This window comes from Asterias rubens, chromosome 14 (assembly GCF_902459465.1).
Source record: "Asterias rubens chromosome 14, eAstRub1.3, whole genome shotgun sequence".
NCBI lineage: Eukaryota > Metazoa > Echinodermata > Asteroidea > Forcipulatida > Asteriidae > Asterias > Asterias rubens.
In genome coordinates, this window is record NC_047075.1 from 2,531,422 (window position 1) to 2,549,047 (window position 17,626).

The 17,626-nt window shown below is 40.0% G+C and overlaps 2 protein-coding genes across 2 annotated transcripts; one reads left to right on the forward strand and one right to left on the reverse strand.

The window, feature by feature from the left end:
- Nucleotides 1-925: 925 nt before the first annotated feature.
- LOC117299458 (molybdate-anion transporter-like) lies at nucleotides 926-3,429 on the reverse strand. The gene has a single exon (XM_033782996.1). The coding sequence runs from the start codon at nucleotides 2,537-2,539 to the stop codon at nucleotides 1,157-1,159; it is 1,383 nt and encodes a 460-aa protein (XP_033638887.1). The 5' UTR covers nucleotides 2,540-3,429; the 3' UTR covers nucleotides 926-1,156.
- Nucleotides 3,430-3,664: 235 nt separating this feature from the next.
- LOC117299484 (60S ribosomal protein L15-like) lies at nucleotides 3,665-9,579 on the forward strand. The gene is made up of 5 exons (XM_033783026.1): nucleotides 3,665-3,749; nucleotides 5,073-5,265; nucleotides 5,717-5,853; nucleotides 7,528-7,720; nucleotides 9,224-9,579. The coding sequence occupies exons 2-5, from the start codon at nucleotides 5,094-5,096 to the stop codon at nucleotides 9,334-9,336; spliced, it is 615 nt and encodes a 204-aa protein (XP_033638917.1). The 5' UTR covers nucleotides 3,665-3,749; nucleotides 5,073-5,093; the 3' UTR covers nucleotides 9,337-9,579.
- The last annotated feature ends 8,047 nt before the right edge of the window (nucleotides 9,580-17,626 follow it).

Genomic DNA, 17,626 nt, shown 5'->3' on the forward strand with positions numbered 1-17,626 from the left:
GACCCCCAAGAAATGTGAACATTCAAATGTGAATGGATTCTCTCTTTTTAGATTGCCTCTGATTTTTGCAATGTTTTCTGATGAGGTTTAGGTACTGATTTTTTAGCATCAGTGCTCATTTGTACACCATCGCATACACATTATACATGTACTATTTATGGTCATTTTCTTTTTGAAAGCATCTGTCAATATTCTTGCAGAGAAAAACAACTTTTATGACATTCAGCATGTCATTCAGCAAAATATTGGGCCAACTAAAAATCCAAGACCACTACCCTGTACACAGTACACCATCCAAGAACTGAATTTTATAAATACATACACCCATGTACCACATAAAAAAAGTGTAAAACTTCCCCATGAACCATCCCCGTAAAATGTAAACAATTGTAACAAATGCATCTTTTGTCTTCAAGTATCAGATAAATGTGGGTATCATTTTTTGTGACCAAAAGTGCGCAATCCTTAAAACTGGAAAATACATTACATGCCAAGAACACTAGTTTCAACAGATTTCTAAACAAAGCTTGCAATACAGGTTCTAGAATTACTGCCTGGCACGTGTATAAAATGTTTAGTTCTGCGCATTGCGAAAGTTCTATGCTTTACGCACAGTCAACTATGGATTTCGAGCTTGTCTATGAGGCAACATTTACAGCAGGCCTGGAATTCCATGGAGGCGACAAAGGCCATGGACTCCGTTGCCCTTGTCTTGGCCTTGGTGCCCTTTCAGAAATTCCCATAGACTTTAAGATTTTCCAATGGGAGACTTTCTGGGACGATAGAGGGCAGCAGACTTACTGGGTAAATCCATTGTTCTCAGAATTATGCGCATGTTCAGAACTACGTAAACAATGGAAATTTACCCGGTATGTCTGCTGCCACCTAGCGTTGGAAAGTCTCCTATTGAAGTGCCCTTTTCAAAATGAAAATGGCCTTGCCCTCTAAAAGATGAAATTCCAGGCCTGTTACAGGCAACTTGGAGGCAACCAACTGCAGTGTAGGCTACAGGATCATTTTGGTAGCACTTCAGTCATTCTTCAAACAATGTTTGATCCCCCTTAAAATTTTAACAATGAAGTCTACAATGGCTTTTCTTCTTTGAAATGGCCTGAAACTGGTTGCCTGTAAATTGCCTAAAGTGACATGCATGACCCTAACGGACTACCACCGCCTCAACGCTCCCATTTTCAGTTTTGTTTCCAGCGTCCAAAGTCTCCACTTTCAAGTTCTCATCGTCCTTGACCATATTCGCAAAACGGATCCCACAGAACAGCGCCAACGCCAACAACAACGAGCAGATGATGAACATGTGCTGGGTACCAGTGCTGGAGGAGTCTCCGTGCAGTACCATCAGAAGTATGCACGCAATGAGGTTCAATGGGACGCGGAACCAGTTCATGATCCCCGCGCGGTGAGCTTCCGGGAGGATACGTCCGCGAAGGAACCCCATGGATGGGAAGTACAACCCGCAAGCGACCTCGAGCAGCAAGAACGACATGTAGGAAACAGCTCGATAATCATGGTAGGATTTTGTCGAGCAGACGCAGGCTGAGATTGCAATGAGCCCCAGGAGGATCGAGCCATTGACGATGGTGTAGGCTGGAATCCGAAATGGCTCCCTACTCAGAATCTCAAAGAGGTAGGAGCCGATCATTATGCAGGCCATAAAGCTGGAGAAGATGATCCCAAGAGGAGGATAGGGTTGAACGTCAAGGACGGGGGTCCAGATGAAGATGAAGATGAACATTACACTCTCGAAGAGGGACTGCATGATGCCGATGAGCAGCATGCGTCTGGAGTTCACGATATGCCTCAACCCCTCCATGCAGGACTTTGAAATTTTGACCTTCTTGCTGCCTGTGTTCTCGTCCCAGGACGACGCGATGACAGCGCCGGACGTCAACAGCAAAGGTATCGCAATCATGAAGGGGGAGACGGGCCCCAGGTCCAACAACTCCGCAAAAAGCCACGACACGACACCTGCGACAATGGCCAGAACGCCGTTCCAAAATGTCGCTTTGGAGAAGGTTATTGAGACCCATTCCTTCGGGAAGTCGTTCGACTCAACATGTTCGTGGATGTACCATGCTTCGTACGCTGTAAACAGGAGCGACGTTGACATCCCGCCTAATATTCTCCCAAGAATAAGGAGACCGTAATTACGGGAGAGTTTCGTTAGGCACGAAATTGAGTAGACAATTGAAAACGTAATGCAGAGTTTCTTACGGCCGTAGTGATTTGCCATTGTACTAGTTGCCGTACCCAGAACAACACTTGAAGCAAACCCGCACACGTACAGCACGGCAATCTGTGGTTCCAAGAATCCATAATGGTAGTAAAGTTTATACAGATAGGGTCCCTGGAGCCAATCCGAGGCGAGGGCAAGAAAGTACGCGATGAAGTACTTCCTCTGGAACTGCACAAATGTTGGATTATGTCCCGTTGTCTCCTTAGGACGCCCTCGCAGGACGACATGGCGCAACGCCCCACAAATGGCAATGAGAATTATAAAAGCTAAAAACCACATCCAATTCATGTTGATTCTTGTGTGGATTTAACTTCAACTGTCCTACAGATGCATAAATCAATTTGATACAGGCGTTTTTTACCAGTCAATTACCATTCAGTTTGTATCCAAGGTTACAGGAGGATGATGTTTTTCGAATTGTCACATTAAATCTTCCTCGAATTGCTGTTGCTTTATATACTCCAACAAACTGAGCTCTGGACAGGAGTCTGGTTTCCAACTGTCTCTCAACAATAATTGTAAACACACACTAGCACTCGCTCATAGTCATACATGTATTATAGTCATATTGGCATCTTGATCTCTTGTCATGCTTTTGCTTGAGAGGACTGTTATTTTAATAGCATTTTCCTCCATCGCATGGTCAGGATGGTCACTAAAGAAGCTCTGAAAAAGCAATGATCATATTGTTTGTCATGTTTGTATACTACGTAGTAACGTACGTAGTACAGTGACTCATCCACTCAAGCAAGCCAGTCCAGTAAAAATGGAGAACATTTCATTTTCAATAACAAGAAGACCAAATGCAAACTGGGTCAGCTTCATTCAATCAAATGTTAAGTTGCAGTTTCATTAAATAAAGTCAGCTAGTTTTCTAGCTAGGTAGTTATTGATTGAAGGTCGAGTTGGTGTTGGTGCATACATTCGCATATCTGCGAGTAGTGCGAATTGAATGCAAAATCCAAAACCAACACCAACAAATTTTACAAAATAAACTATGCTGGTCAAGGACTCAAGGTCCGCTATGATGCACAGGAAATCCAACAAATAACGTGTAGATCGAAGAGACAACCTTTCAATTCAGCAAACCGAAGTAGACTGTTTTAGTTTCGACGGCTTTTTTTAAGTTGTTTAATTTAAAGCGGAAACTAGCAAAAAATAAATGTAGACGACGTGGAGGCTGCCATCTTGAATCAAAGACTTGTGGGTAATAATCTTTCCGGAAGTTTTCGGATTAATTTCGGGAAATATCGGATTGAACAACCTCGTTTTATAATTTAATGGTTGAACCCACATTAAAGATCTTTGTGTCAAATACACCCTGCCAGCGAGTGCGTCAAACTTTTTTTCAAGTCAGAAACCCCATGCTGTGCAATGTATTTTCTGTTAACTTTCTCTCGTGGAAATAGTAACCAGACTAATTGTAGTAGATGATTGAAAATCTCGATAGAGGGCGTTCTTTTCTCAGTGTGTTCTGTTTCTTGTATGCATTTTAGGGGTGAGAGGCATTTTGTTTTCCGTATAAATCACACTTAATTTATATCCATCGTATCTTTTCAGACCCAAATTAACATTACGATATATATGAAGATTATTGGAATGTCATTATTTGTATACTTTAGTTTGTACAAAGTGGTTAAAATTTGGAAGTTCTGTCATCACTTTTCCTCGACGTAAAACAGAAACATGGATTACGCCTGCGTGCACGGAATACAACGTAACGTGTTACTGTTTAACACAACGCCAAAATTTCGTAGTTTACATTTTAATTAAGGATTCAAATTAGAATTGCTACCTGGCTACACTGTCATACAAATGGTTATTGTACAAGAGGTACAATGCATGTAAGCCGAACTCAAATAAATAAAATGATGTGGCCCAACAATAAGAAATCCTGAATTTGTTGATAATGATGTTGCGACCGCCACTTTCATGCCATCCCATACCATCTCGTGATGACTTTCATAATAAAAGCAATGTTGTTACTGTGTCTGTTGTGATGAGACAATGAGAAAAGAAAATAAGTTAAATACATTTTGAATTTTTTAGATGCGAAATTATAATTTAAATCAAAAATAAAATGACAAAATTGAAAATGTAATTGTAATTTTGTAAAAATGTGAAAGTGTTTGTTACAAAATAGAACTAAGATCAAAATGGTTCAAACTCAAAGCTACATTCTGATTCAGTCACACTATCTTCTTCGGACTTGTCTTTTTCACACTCTCTGTTGTGTGGACAAGCCAAAAAAGGTAAATCCTTGGCCACCTGCCATGCCCATGCCTGCTGAACCCATTTAAATTTTAAAGCCGTTTTCCTTACGAGTGGATCTGGGTCGATGGTTTAAACCAGCTAATGTGTGAACACTTACCTCTTTTAAGCTTTCTCTTGTTTTTGATATTTCAAAAATTAAACATTTTTAAATGTTTATTGCTAAAAATGTTCAACTTCCTCCAAATGTATTTTCCTGTTATTAAATTCCCAATCACACCATTCAAATCACGACGTTAACAGCAGGCCAGGCTGTGGACGGAGCGAGGGTGCCAACTGCCAACATTTCATTGTTTTCTTTATGAATCCGCTCTGCCCACAGGTATTTGAACACATTCAGTTGATGTAAACCACCGTCCCGCCCGATGGAAAAGCGCTTAATTTACCAATTGCTTAACTTCAGAGAAATGGGTCCAGATGTGTTGCGTGTGGCAAACTCCAAATGACTAATGTTTGTGAAACTTCAATCTTACATTTTAAAGGGCGCCTCCCCCTCAGCCTTTTCAAAATCTTATCGGTAATCGTTTATTATTTTCAATTTCTTCCACAGGACAAGCCCCTTTAAGTCAAGATGGGGGCATACAAGTACATGCAAGAGTTGTATAGGAAGAAGCAGTGCGATGTGATGCGCTTTCTCTCCCGTGTACGCACATGGAACCTGCGCCAGTTGTCATCGGTTCACCGTGCATCCCGACCAACACGTCCCGACAAGGCCAGACGTATGGGTTACCGGGCAAAGCAAGGTAAAGATTCAATCAACAGATTATGGCATTAATGCTTAGGTTCAATTTGTATGAGGTCGGTAAACACTATGTTATGGCAATTATAAACAATATACATTTTTTGGGAAATGCCACAAGACCTCGGGGCATGTTGCTCAAAATGTTTACTACTTTTTCAGAAATTTGTCTTTGTGTCTCGAGTTTCATGAATCGTTTTCTATCTGCTTGATAGTCCTTTTTCTCTTTCCCCTTCCTTTTACCCCCTTTGAGAATGAAAGTCAAGGCCTCTTACGGGCAACTATCTCGAGGACTGATGAGTGCGTGGCACCGCAGCAAAATCACAGGGCAATAGGAAATTTGCTGTGGGTGCCAGGGTTCATTATTAGGCCTGCTATAAATCGTCTCAAGTTTCAGAAGTTGTTCTCCCAACCTCGGCTAAGTATTGTTTTGTTTTTTCTTTCCCCACTCTTAGGATACGTCATCTACCGTGTGCGCGTGCGCCGTGGTGGACGTAAGAGGCCCGTACCCAAAGGTGCCACCTACGGTAAGCCAACCAACCAGGGTGTGAACCAGCTGAAGTTCCAGCGTAGTCTTCAGTCAGTTGCTGAGGTAAGCGTTTGAAATATTGTCCGGTAGCAGCGGTGTTTGATGTGCCCGGAAAATGACTGATCTAATTTCCTGCGTACAAAATCTCTGATGAGCAAAAACTAGCAGTATACCCGTCACAATTGTACATGTGACATGCTATTTTGGCTTGTAACCTTATTTTACTAAGCATAATTTTGATGTGCTCAAGCAGCTCTAGGGAATAGACAGGAAAAGTTTCCAGATGGCGCCACCACTTTTTCATTTGATATAAAATAATATAGGAACTTATTTACCTGATTGATATATCCCTTTTTGTAAAAATGAGTGAAAAAGTGGTGGCGCCATACGGAAAGTTATCCCAGACAGATCCCATTGCGTATTGACCAATCACAACCCATTGCACAACCAAAAGTCTGAGACTATTAAGTCCGACATGCAAGCGCGTTTGCTTGGCGCGCGGGGCAGAGTTGTGCAGAATGGCATTGGAGAGGCTCGCGTGTTCTTGCCCACACGTGCGCCATGGGCGCAGCCTAAAGTATCGGTGCACTGGGCCCAGGGTTCTTTCAAGGGCTAATCAAAACTGTAGGGCGTTCTTGAACAACAAAATTTTAAGTTTTGGCTAAGCATAAATGAAAATTAACATAACATGCTGAACATAAATAAAAACATTTCTGGTTTTAGAAGATTTTTGTGAATTGGCATGGCATGACTTAACAAAAACGTTTGCATATTAGCTGCAATTCGCTCTGATCTGCAAGTTTGTTAGCACTTAAATTATTATGCAGACGATCTACATGAAGTGACAGTCGACAAAATTGTACAAAGAAAGTCTAGTATCTTCCTACTTTAATTTGATTTGTGACTTTTTTGCCCCAGGATAAAAGTCAGCAAAATTGTTTATTGAATAAGTCTAAAAAATCTATAAAAGGCTATACGTGAACATTATACTGTATGTAGGTCATCCTCTTGTATTTGATTGAATTGTCCCAACTTTTTTCCTGAGGGCGAAGTGTCATGCCTGATATAAGTAATCAGCTACGTCCTTTGCTCCACAACATTTCAAAATTGCCAAAGGAGTTTCAATAAAAGGGCATTGAAGACTCTTTTGGGCTTTTTTTTAATATCTCGGCTTAAGCCCAGTTAATCACCGTTATAATAATGCAAAGCCAGTTTTGACCTCACATGGCTGTTTTTCAACAAATGTTTAGCAGGAGTTCAGCACAAGTCAATTCATAAGGATTATAATAGTTCATTTTGTTGCGATTTTGTGGCGATTTTGTGGCATCAAAATTTTTATTGCATTTGTGTTTCGAACCAGGCTTTAGGCTCTGTCTCTGAATTGGGGAACTTCCGAAGAGCACCTGCTTAATAATTGATGACAGAACCCAAGCTGAGTTTTTGAAAAATGCCGCTCTGAAGAAGTGTATTAAGGCCGAGTCACATTGCAACGATAACAATCACGACACAAATATGCATTTAATTGGTTGAATGAGCGTGTGCAAATTCTGCGTGGAGCAATTCAACCAATAAAATGTGTAGTGATCGTTATCGTTTTCGATAGCGCTGCAGTTTGAATCGGCATAAACTGATACACTTAAGAAAGATTTTTAAGACCAACCAGTGAAAGGGGATTATATACGATGTTCTCTAAAAATAAATTGTTTACAACTGGTATCTTTTGGTATAACTCATCAGGAGCGTGCTGGACGTCGTTGCGGCGCCCTCCGTGTCCTGAACAGCTACTGGCTCTGCGAGGACTCCACCTACAAATACTTTGAGATCATCATGGTGGATCCCTTCCACAAGGTCATCAGACGTAACCCAGACGCCCAATGGATAAGCAACCCAGTTCACAAGCATCGTGAACTCCGTGGGCTCACATCAGCCGGTAAGTCCACCTCAGAACCCAAATGTTTAACCCTTTCCTGCGCCATTTATTTCAGTGATAAATTGATCATTTTTACACACTAATTTGTACTTGTTACTTTAAAGACACTGGACACTATTGGTAATTGTCAAAGACCAGTCTTCTCTCTTGGTTTTACTCAACATATGCATAAGATAACAAACCTGTAAAAATTTGAGTTCAATTGTTTGTCGAAGTTGTCAGATAATAATGAAAGAAAAAACACCATTGTCACACAAAGTTGTGTGCATTCAGATGCTTAAATTCGAGACCTCGAAATCTAATTCTGAGGTCTCGAAATCAAATTTGTGGAAAATTACCTCTTTCTCGAAAACTAAGTTACTTCTGAGGGAGCCGTTTATTGCAATGTTTTATACTATCAACAGCTCCTCATTACTCATTACCAAGTAAGGCTTTATGCTTAAGCAGGTCTTACAGTGTGGGGGGGGGTGTGGTTGATATTATAAGAAATTGAATGCCGTTTGTTTGTGTTGGGGTTTGATGTTGAGTATTAAAAATTGCTTTGACTATAGGAATTATGTTAAATTAAGCCTCAGCCACCATGTTTCCCTGATTCTGAGGGTGCATTCGGGTAGCTTGCCTGTGTCAACCCCGACGGTGCTCACTCGGGTGAGCCCCTGACAAGAGCTAATCGAACGATCACTCACCCTCTCGTGGTGACGTCATGCACCTCGGGCCAGGCCCAAGTGACCCATTCCACAAGCAGGGCACTTAGGGCTGACCTGGGTGAGCCCCTGGAATGGCGTAAAAGCTATTTGAACGTACCGGGGACAGACTGGGGTCGACCCGGGGAAGCTAATCGAACGCACCCTAAAAAAAACTTTCTGTTCGCTGATTTACAAATTTGAAAATCTCACTAATTGTTGTACAAAAGATCTCCGATTGTGTAAACTTTATTCAGTGTAATTGTCCCAATTTTTGTTCAGTGTATAATGAATAAATATCTCTGTGATTGTTGTACAAAGTTTCCCTGTATGGGATTTGTGGCATTGCATAGTGAGGTATCAATTTATATTTGTCAGGCATGCAACTCTTTTTTTTTTTTTTAAGCCTGGCAACAACAGTGTACAACTACAGTCATGTAAAATAAGCCTAGTACATGCTAACAATGCACCTTTAAGAGCATAATAAACCTCAACATTTTCTAGGGTACCATTGTGGGTTTCATGTCCCATGGCGTTTTGACGGACAGTTGCATGCTTGATTTGTTAACAACTACTTGCTGGGTAGACTAGGTTTTTTTTTTAACTTGTCAGACCCCACATATTTTACTAAACGTGGAGTAGATTTTCGGAATTTAGGAGACTTCTTTACTTACTAGTACAAAATAAAATATAGACATTTTTCTTGATTTGGGAAATCTTTTCCCCTGTTAATATGTTGAATGTTTTTTTAATATCTTCACGAATACAAGATGCAAATATTTGCAGCTCCACTAATCTTCGTCTTTTGTTTTCTTTACAGGCAAGAAGAGCAGAGGTATTGGCAAGGGACATCTGTACAAACAGACCATCGGTGGTTCACGCCGTGCTTGCTGGAAGAGACGAAACACCCTCTCCCTCAAACGATACCGTTAAACAAAATCATCATCATCTTCAAACTAGCATACCAATTACAGCTATACAAAACATACTTCACAATCCAAGTACTTTCTGGAGACAGCTTTTAAGGTGGGACGTTGCGTGGGTTTTATCTTGTCTCTGATAATGTTGGAGACTTGTGTTAATGAGATACGAGTTGCAAATGTTAGGGACTCGCACTGTTTATAAAAAACTGAATAATGAGATAATAAAAAACCTGTCGAGAGGAAATAACACTGATTTGAGTTTCTTTTGATTTTATTTGTTGTTTGGACTTGTCAGAGATTTTGTCAAAATGTTTGTGAAAAATTTAGGTAGAAAAACAAGCAATGGCAGCAGTTTTAATTGAGAATGTTGCTTGTACAGAAGACTCCTGTTTGGGGGGGGGGGGGGGGGTTAAAAAGAATATTGAAATTACCCTTTCATAATAGGAATTGTGTTATTAGATTAAAACAGTAGAATTCCGGACTTCAGAATTTGTGCTCTATGTATATGAAATTGGGTCCTATTTGTAGAAGAGTTAAACTTAAAATTGTAGGTCTGTTTACCTTTAATTGTATTACAAATTGCCCTATTTTCCCGTGGTCGGTTCAAAGCGCTGGGAATAACCACAGGTGATACGAGATACAATATTTGTACATAACATAATAACTCATACATTATTCACTGTTATGGAGCGCATAAATATGTTGCAACAAATCGTAAGTGAAGCGGTTAAATTATTACCTGAACAAGTTTCTTGGTTCTAATTTGTTTTATAAGACTTGCATGTACTTAACAAAACCCATGAGTGGGCGCGGTAATCCAAAGTCACGGCACATGTAACTGTGAATATAGTTCGCCCTCTTGCGGCCAATATACATGTACATGTACTTCTAGTAGACTGGTTTCCTATAAATAAAAAAAAAAGGCACTGGTCTTGGAGGCTAGTTATTTCATTGGACAACTATTTCATAAGATACTATACAATGATTTCATTGGATAAACGTGCATCGATGGATAAGCTTTCCATGTGTTATGATTGGTCGGAAGTGAGTATTAAATATGTAATGCTCTGTTCACTGTGCTGTATGTCTACATTAAAGTGCGAAGTGGCTGCGGATCATTAAATATTCATTTTATTTATGAAGTCGGCACTTACCTGAATAACATATCAGCTGCTGATTTCATAAATAAGGACCATAACAGGCAAATCAACTATAAGCAATGTGTGATTTTACAACACAAATCACCAAGGTGTTACGACAATACCTTTAAAATTAATCTTAATATGTGCTTTGTGAAAGCATAGCCAACACAGGAGTAGTTCATCGGGTCACTGCCCAAAACACTCTTTACCTCACATCACCTTTCCACATTTTGATTTGTTAGATTACACTTCAAAATAATTTCCCTACAGACTACAAACTGCACAATTCCTTTAATTTAAAGTTCCAGTTACGTCAATCATGAGCGCATTTTCTCGCTTAAAATTCCCCTGCGCCGTGCATTGCACGTGCAATTGTCCAACAAACAAAAGACCGCGCGGAGACATCTTTGCAGCGGGTCACAGAACGTTTATTTCCCCTAAGATTTGGTGACATGGTTCACGCTCATTTTAGTCTCGAGATAGAAATCATCTCCATCATTCTATTTTTAAAGCTCAGAGATGTTCTAAAAAATGTTTGACGGTTTTAAGTGACATCTCAACAACTTAGTTTGAATACTGCCATGCGTTTATAGCCTAACCTGCAGTTTCAAGACGAAGGGACGGAACATGATTTATTTTAAAAGAGATTATTGACATAGCTTTTATTACACGTTCTTGTTTTGCACGCCGGAGGGATGGGGTACAAAATTGGTTTGTGGAAGTCAGAGTACAATAACTCATATAATTATTGTTTTAGATTTCATCGTTCACCTGGCGTCCTAACTTTAGCCGTAATATCTGGCAACTATTGCCAAACTTTAATTTCGTTACAAATGCGACATCAAAATTCGAATGTCTGTGTACAAATCACTCCGAATTTGTAAGATTCCTCCACTTTCTTTAAGGATTTGTAACTGCCCCCCCCCCCCACATATGCATGATCTCAGTACTTTGAACTTGAACAGGGAATTCTCCTTTAATAAATTAAATTTGCAATCTTATTAACACGCTTCCTCTTGGCTAGCCAAACGCGAAAGGACATGTCTCTTTGGTCGCAGCGATTGCTTCGAATTAAGTTTATTTTGTACATAATTGCTCCTTCTTTTTTTCCTTCTACTTCGTCTTCCTTTCCCAGACACACGGGAACATTGACAGCCACAAACCGCTTTGCCAATATTTGAACACTGTATTGGTTTTTCACACCATAGAAAGTGCAGCAAGTATAACGTATGGTGTAGCCTTCATGAGGCCTGATACTAAAGCAAAAATGAATTTTTGATTTTCAGTTATTTCTTTTGACCCAAACACTCACCCACAATTTCGAAAAAAGATCGTTTTTTTTTTACCATTGACTTCTATGAATGGCCCCTTATCATGGGAGGATAAAATTCCTTTGTGCCCATTGTCCTTTTGAAAACGAAGCATACGGGCCTGCGCCTTAATCAAGGCCTTCGTTTCGTAAACAGCAGAACGACTGGAACAGGAGACCACGAGCGCGAGTCGATTGACAAAGGCGTGCCGGGTCTCCCCTCCCAGTCGCTTGGGACAGCGGCTCTCCAAGCTACGAAGGCCTTGATACAAGACTATAGGCATTTTCTTGAAGGGAACAGATCAAATAAAATGTAATGGTTGTTTGCTCCAACGTGACACACTTTAAAGAACATTAGTGTCAAGTCTTGGTTAGTTTTGATCGCCACGGGCTAAATGGCTCTCCGGATATCCTTTGTCCCAGCCGCAAAATTAACATCTCGTTGTGGCGGTAACCGGTTCGAACTGCCTATACCTACTTGGTGGTATTGTGGTATCTGCTGTAGCAATGCAAAGGTCGTTGGTTCGAATCACACCAAAATTAGGTTTTGTCCAAAGAACTTAGGAGTGATCGATGTAAGAGAAAAGGCAAATTATAAAATAAAAAGAATACAAAAAATAAAGGAAATGGGAACGAATTGTATGTATATGACTTATTTGCAACGAAAATATATTTTTATTTTAGCTGCTGCACGCTACCGTAAGAGACACATCAATGAAAACATGATAGTAAAAATATAATTTTTAAGAGCTTAAGTACAAAACTTTTTCCAAATTTACGTTTTAATTTGCAGAAGCAAGTGGGCTAACAATGAGTTAACAAGATGAACATTTTAGGCACAACATTTATTATATTTTAAAATGAGGTTTGAAGCTGTGTGGAGATATGTTCTGATTAATTGTCGGAGATTGGGGTTCATTCCATAGTGATGGGCCAGAGTGGAAAGCAGCAGGTCGAGTTTGACCAGCGTAAACAACAAAAGCCTGGAATTAAAAACAAGTTTTGTGATAAGGCCCCAAGCTGACCACCTCGTCCTTTCATCCATAATAAACCCACACCAATATCAATCTGAGTCCATAAGTAAACACACAGCTCTATTTGTTTGCCCCACAAACAACATCCATTCGTGCTGGATGCTGCAGTTGCACCTTTAAGCTCCCACGTTGTTATTACTTTGTTTTACACAAAAGTCGCCGTAGTTTTACCAGGGGGCCCTATGGGATTGTTAATGAAATGAATGACTTGACCACTTGAGGGTACCAGTCTAACTTCAAGGCAAAGTACATGTACACCGGTGACGTCACTCCATTGATGAAAATGTAGAGTATTTTTACGAATCTACACTTTACTACTATAATCTACAGTCATCCGATCCGGTGTGCGAAGAGTTTATATTATTATCCATAATCTTCAAATTTGAAACTACTTCTGTGACGTCACTCTATTGATGAAACTGCAGAGTTTTGTAACAAACTAAAGTGACTGATAGTTCAACTTGAAAATGACCGTCTTTCTAAATAATGCTTACACATTTTTGCAAAGTAGTTATAAATAGACCAAACGTCAATTGACAAAGTTACGATTGTTTTTGGTGGCAGTGATTTGGGGGAAATAGACTCGAAAGTGTAGATTCGTTCCTAATATATCTCACCTTCGGCTCGTATACATGTACATTCTTTCCACGAATCTACATTTTCTCGTATTTTCTCCCTGAACAGAAATTTGCAAAACTCCTGATGTGAGGGTGTATGACTACGGGCAAATTAAAATTTAATTTTAAAAGAACACCATGTCACTCACTTCCCCCTCCACTAATGCATATATTTATAGGCACTTGACATCTTGGCATCTATAATTTTTCAAATTTCTTGATGTGTTCTATTTGACGCATATAGGGACAGAAGTCCTTGTACGACGATGTGCATAATGGCGTAAATAATGCGTCTTTTATGATTTGGTTGTTTGGTGGCAGCGGTGGGATCGATTGTTGCCCCAAGCTCCTGCGTTTTGTGATATGAAAACTGAGTGTATACATTTTATTGACATGATGTATTGCCTTTCAACGAAAGATAAGTGCTCGAGTTCTGCGGGTGTGAAAAACGACGGGCGGGTTGAAATGGACAGGTTTAAGCCACAAACAACAGGCATACGACCCTGAATTTTTAAACAAACAGGCTACGGCACTGAATTTCCTGGCAAAACAGCTTCACTCGAAACCTGACATTAATTTGAGAAAAGTAAGTATCAGAGATAAGCCTTGATGCCATAAAACAGGACGAAATTGTACAAAGAGGTTTTACCTATGATATGTTTATTGAAAACTTTACACTAGTACACCGTTGAATTGAATGGAAAAGCGACCTCAATTAACACACTGAATTTTCTTACTGAAAATAAAATATAATAATATGTACTTTTGTTCTTTCCAGCCTCAGTTTCAGTGTAACTTTAATGTCTAGCCTAGGCCTAATCACGCTGCCACCATCTTGGTAATATTCCCTGTTTACATAACAGCAATGAATACTAACATTCATTGCGCAAACATGGCACCATACTATTATTTCGTCCAGCCTCGGTTTGGTTACAATGAGTTGGATGATGGAGTAAAATCTAGATGACCACACCATGATAAAGGTCTATACTTACATAGCTGCACCGTGACTAGCTCATCGTAAGGGTTAATGAAAGTCCCCATCAAGTGAATTTTGTCAGAGACTTGTCAGATTGAATTGCTCATCTCGAGGTCGTCCACCCCACCCAACCCCAGGCCCTGGGCTCGATTTCACTTCGCAATACAATTCATCACAAGACAAGTTGTCAGCATTACCGTTGTATAGTGATTTGCATTGACATTACACTTTACTTAGCAACAGAGATTGATTTGAAGTTAAGATCAATCTTAGCACTTTGTGAAAACGGCCCCGACTGGTCTCTCGAGAACACCACCCATAACAAAAAGGAGTGAAGATTATGTAGAGTCCTGTGACACTCAACTATCGCATGCCTTTACCGTAGAGATATAAGAGAGTGAACCAAAGATCAAAGTCATTGAACTCATTCTAAAAGTCGTGACTACCTGCCCACCGTCTGGCTTTATCAATTAAGAAACCTACAGAAGCACTTTCATCCCAAGGGTCAATCAGCTCAGCGGACTAGGGCCAGTCTAATTCTGATAATGACAATCAACGTCAAAACGTTGGCGTGTTCGCGGCTCAAGGGGATGAAACAAAATCTAAGCGACCGCGAAAGATCAGCGCTAATCAATTTAATCATACTTTTTTTTCTCAAGGTGTCCGTCTATTTCTGCATCAGTATTTCTCATGGGTTTTCGGTTTTGGGTTGACAACATCTTTGTCCTTCCCATCCAAGATTTTTGTTGATTTAAAGGGGCTGTGTAGTCATGATCAAATCAGGTCTTGGCGTCACAGAGCACTATTAGATTCATTGTAAAACCAGTCGTAATAACCACAGATAATTTAAAGGAACACGTTACCTTGGATCGGTCGAGTTGGTCTTTGAAAAGCGTTTGTAATCGTTTGTTGTAAAACGCATATGGGTAGAAAGATAGAATAGAGAAGTAGAATGCAATGATCCACAATAACATGCCTCTAAATTGCACGGTTTTCCTTTTACCTCGTCGACTAACACGGCCGGCCATTTATGGGAGTCAATTTTTTGACTCCCATAAATGGCCGACCGTGTTAGTTCACAAAGTAAAAGGAAAACCACGCAATTTCGAGGCAAATTTGTGTGGCATTGTATTCTACTTTTAAAACATGTTTCCAACAATTTTGCATTTTATAACAAACGGTTACAAACGCTTTTTATAGACCAACTCGTCCGATCCAAGGCAACGTGTTCCTTTAATTGTGACACCACACTTTGCTTAGCAGTTAAGACTGATACAAAGTTAATAACCCTCCACATGAAATATGTAAATTTCACTTATTTGCTTTAACACTATTAACACTTTGAAGTACAAAAAGAAGCTGCGCTCAAACAAAATTATACTCAACTTGTTGGGGATAAAAAGTGAAATATTTTTTTCCATAACCGAAGTATACTTCGAAATTAAAGATGTTTCTCAAAATGCTTTACTGCCGAATGGTCCTGTACTTCGTGTTTTTATTGCCATTGATTTTAAGAGTGAAATACCAAACGTACACCTTCCCTTTAAATCCATTATACACTTCCGGTAAACAGTATTGTCCAAGTCCCACACTTCGTGTATCACAACTTATATATAAAATAACAAACCTGTGAAAATTTAGGCTCAATCGGTCATCGGAGTCAGGAGAAAATAATGGAAAAACCCACTCTTTGTTTCCGCGCGTTTCGCCGTGTCATATGGACATGTGTTTTAAATAAATCCGTAATTCTCGCTATCGAGAATTGATATTGTTTTAATGTTTTCTCAAAAAGTAAAGCTTTCCTGGAACAATATTTCAAGAGAAGTCTTTCACCATTACCTTCTGTAAACCCTGTAAATTATTTGTAAATCTGTGATTTTTTTTTTCTTTTCTTTTTTCTTTACCGAAAGTGTATAATGGCTTTAAACACCATTTTGATGAAAAGACACTGCCAAACCATTTGTGTCACAATCTGAGTTATAAATCACGTCTTATTGAGTTCGTTTGAATTTATGACCGTTGCTTTTTTTTTTACTTGAGGATCGATTTCCCGCCAGAAAAACTGATGGCGTGATCTCAGGCTTGAAAGTTAAGTAGCCATGCATCCAGCTGCAATATTATGTTATTATAAATATCACGAGCAAAGCCTAGTGGTCCACTTTTGTTAGGTGTGCAAGCGCCATGATTAAAGACTATTTTGAGATTCGAGGGCTCATTAATTTTTAGTATCCTTCATTTTTAATTGGATTTAACAAATGCTGTTTTTTTTTTTGGGGGGGGGGGCGGGGGGGTCTTCAAAGGTTTTTTGAGGGCGGGGGCTTTGTAGGAGTAGAAATAATTCTGAGCAAACCATCAGCATTATACGTCATAATGACGTAACCAATGACAATCCATATTAATTATTGCAAGTTGGGAACACTTTAACATCTGGGAGATTGATTCTCTATCGGTGATTATTTATGTGAGACATAGACCCTTTTCGAATCCACGGCTTCGGCTCCACATTCTGCTCAGGCTAGCTTGGCCCCGCGCGGAATGCTTTGCGTGCGTGCTCTGGGCTTCAGAGGAGGACGGAGCCTGAAGCCGAACCCGAAGCCGAAGCCGTGGTTTCGAAAAGGGCCACAGTGAACACATGTCTTCCGGACATGACACAAGACGTGCTTACGAATCCAGAAACAAATCTTTTTACAGAAACTGCATTACAAATTTCAGATTCCCTATGGTGACCCTGAGGGGACATCACACACCACAAATATCTGCAGAGATTTGTTGTGATAATATCTGCGACATCACATACTGTTTATGTGTGATGTGCCTTTAGGGCCACCATACTTCCCTCCAGCATGATGCACGGAAGTGAATACCAATGAAGTACGTATAATGCAAAGGAATAACACATTCTATTTGCGATGAGTACAAAGCTAATATTGAAACGGAAAGTCAATAAATTGTTCATCCTTGAGAGAGAGCAAGGCCATTTTCATTTTGCGAATACCACTTCAATTGGAGAAACTTTAAGTCGATCGACACTTTTGAAGGGGCACCAAGGCAGGACAGGGGCATGCAACAGAGGTCACGTCCTCCGTGGTTTTAGAGTAATTCGCAGGCCTGTTATATGCATTGAAATCAAATCAATATCTACAATTTATCATGCGTAAAATTGCTGCGTGGGAGTCGGGGAGGAAAACGCCTATGGGTCCCCAAGGTCGTTGGAATGGT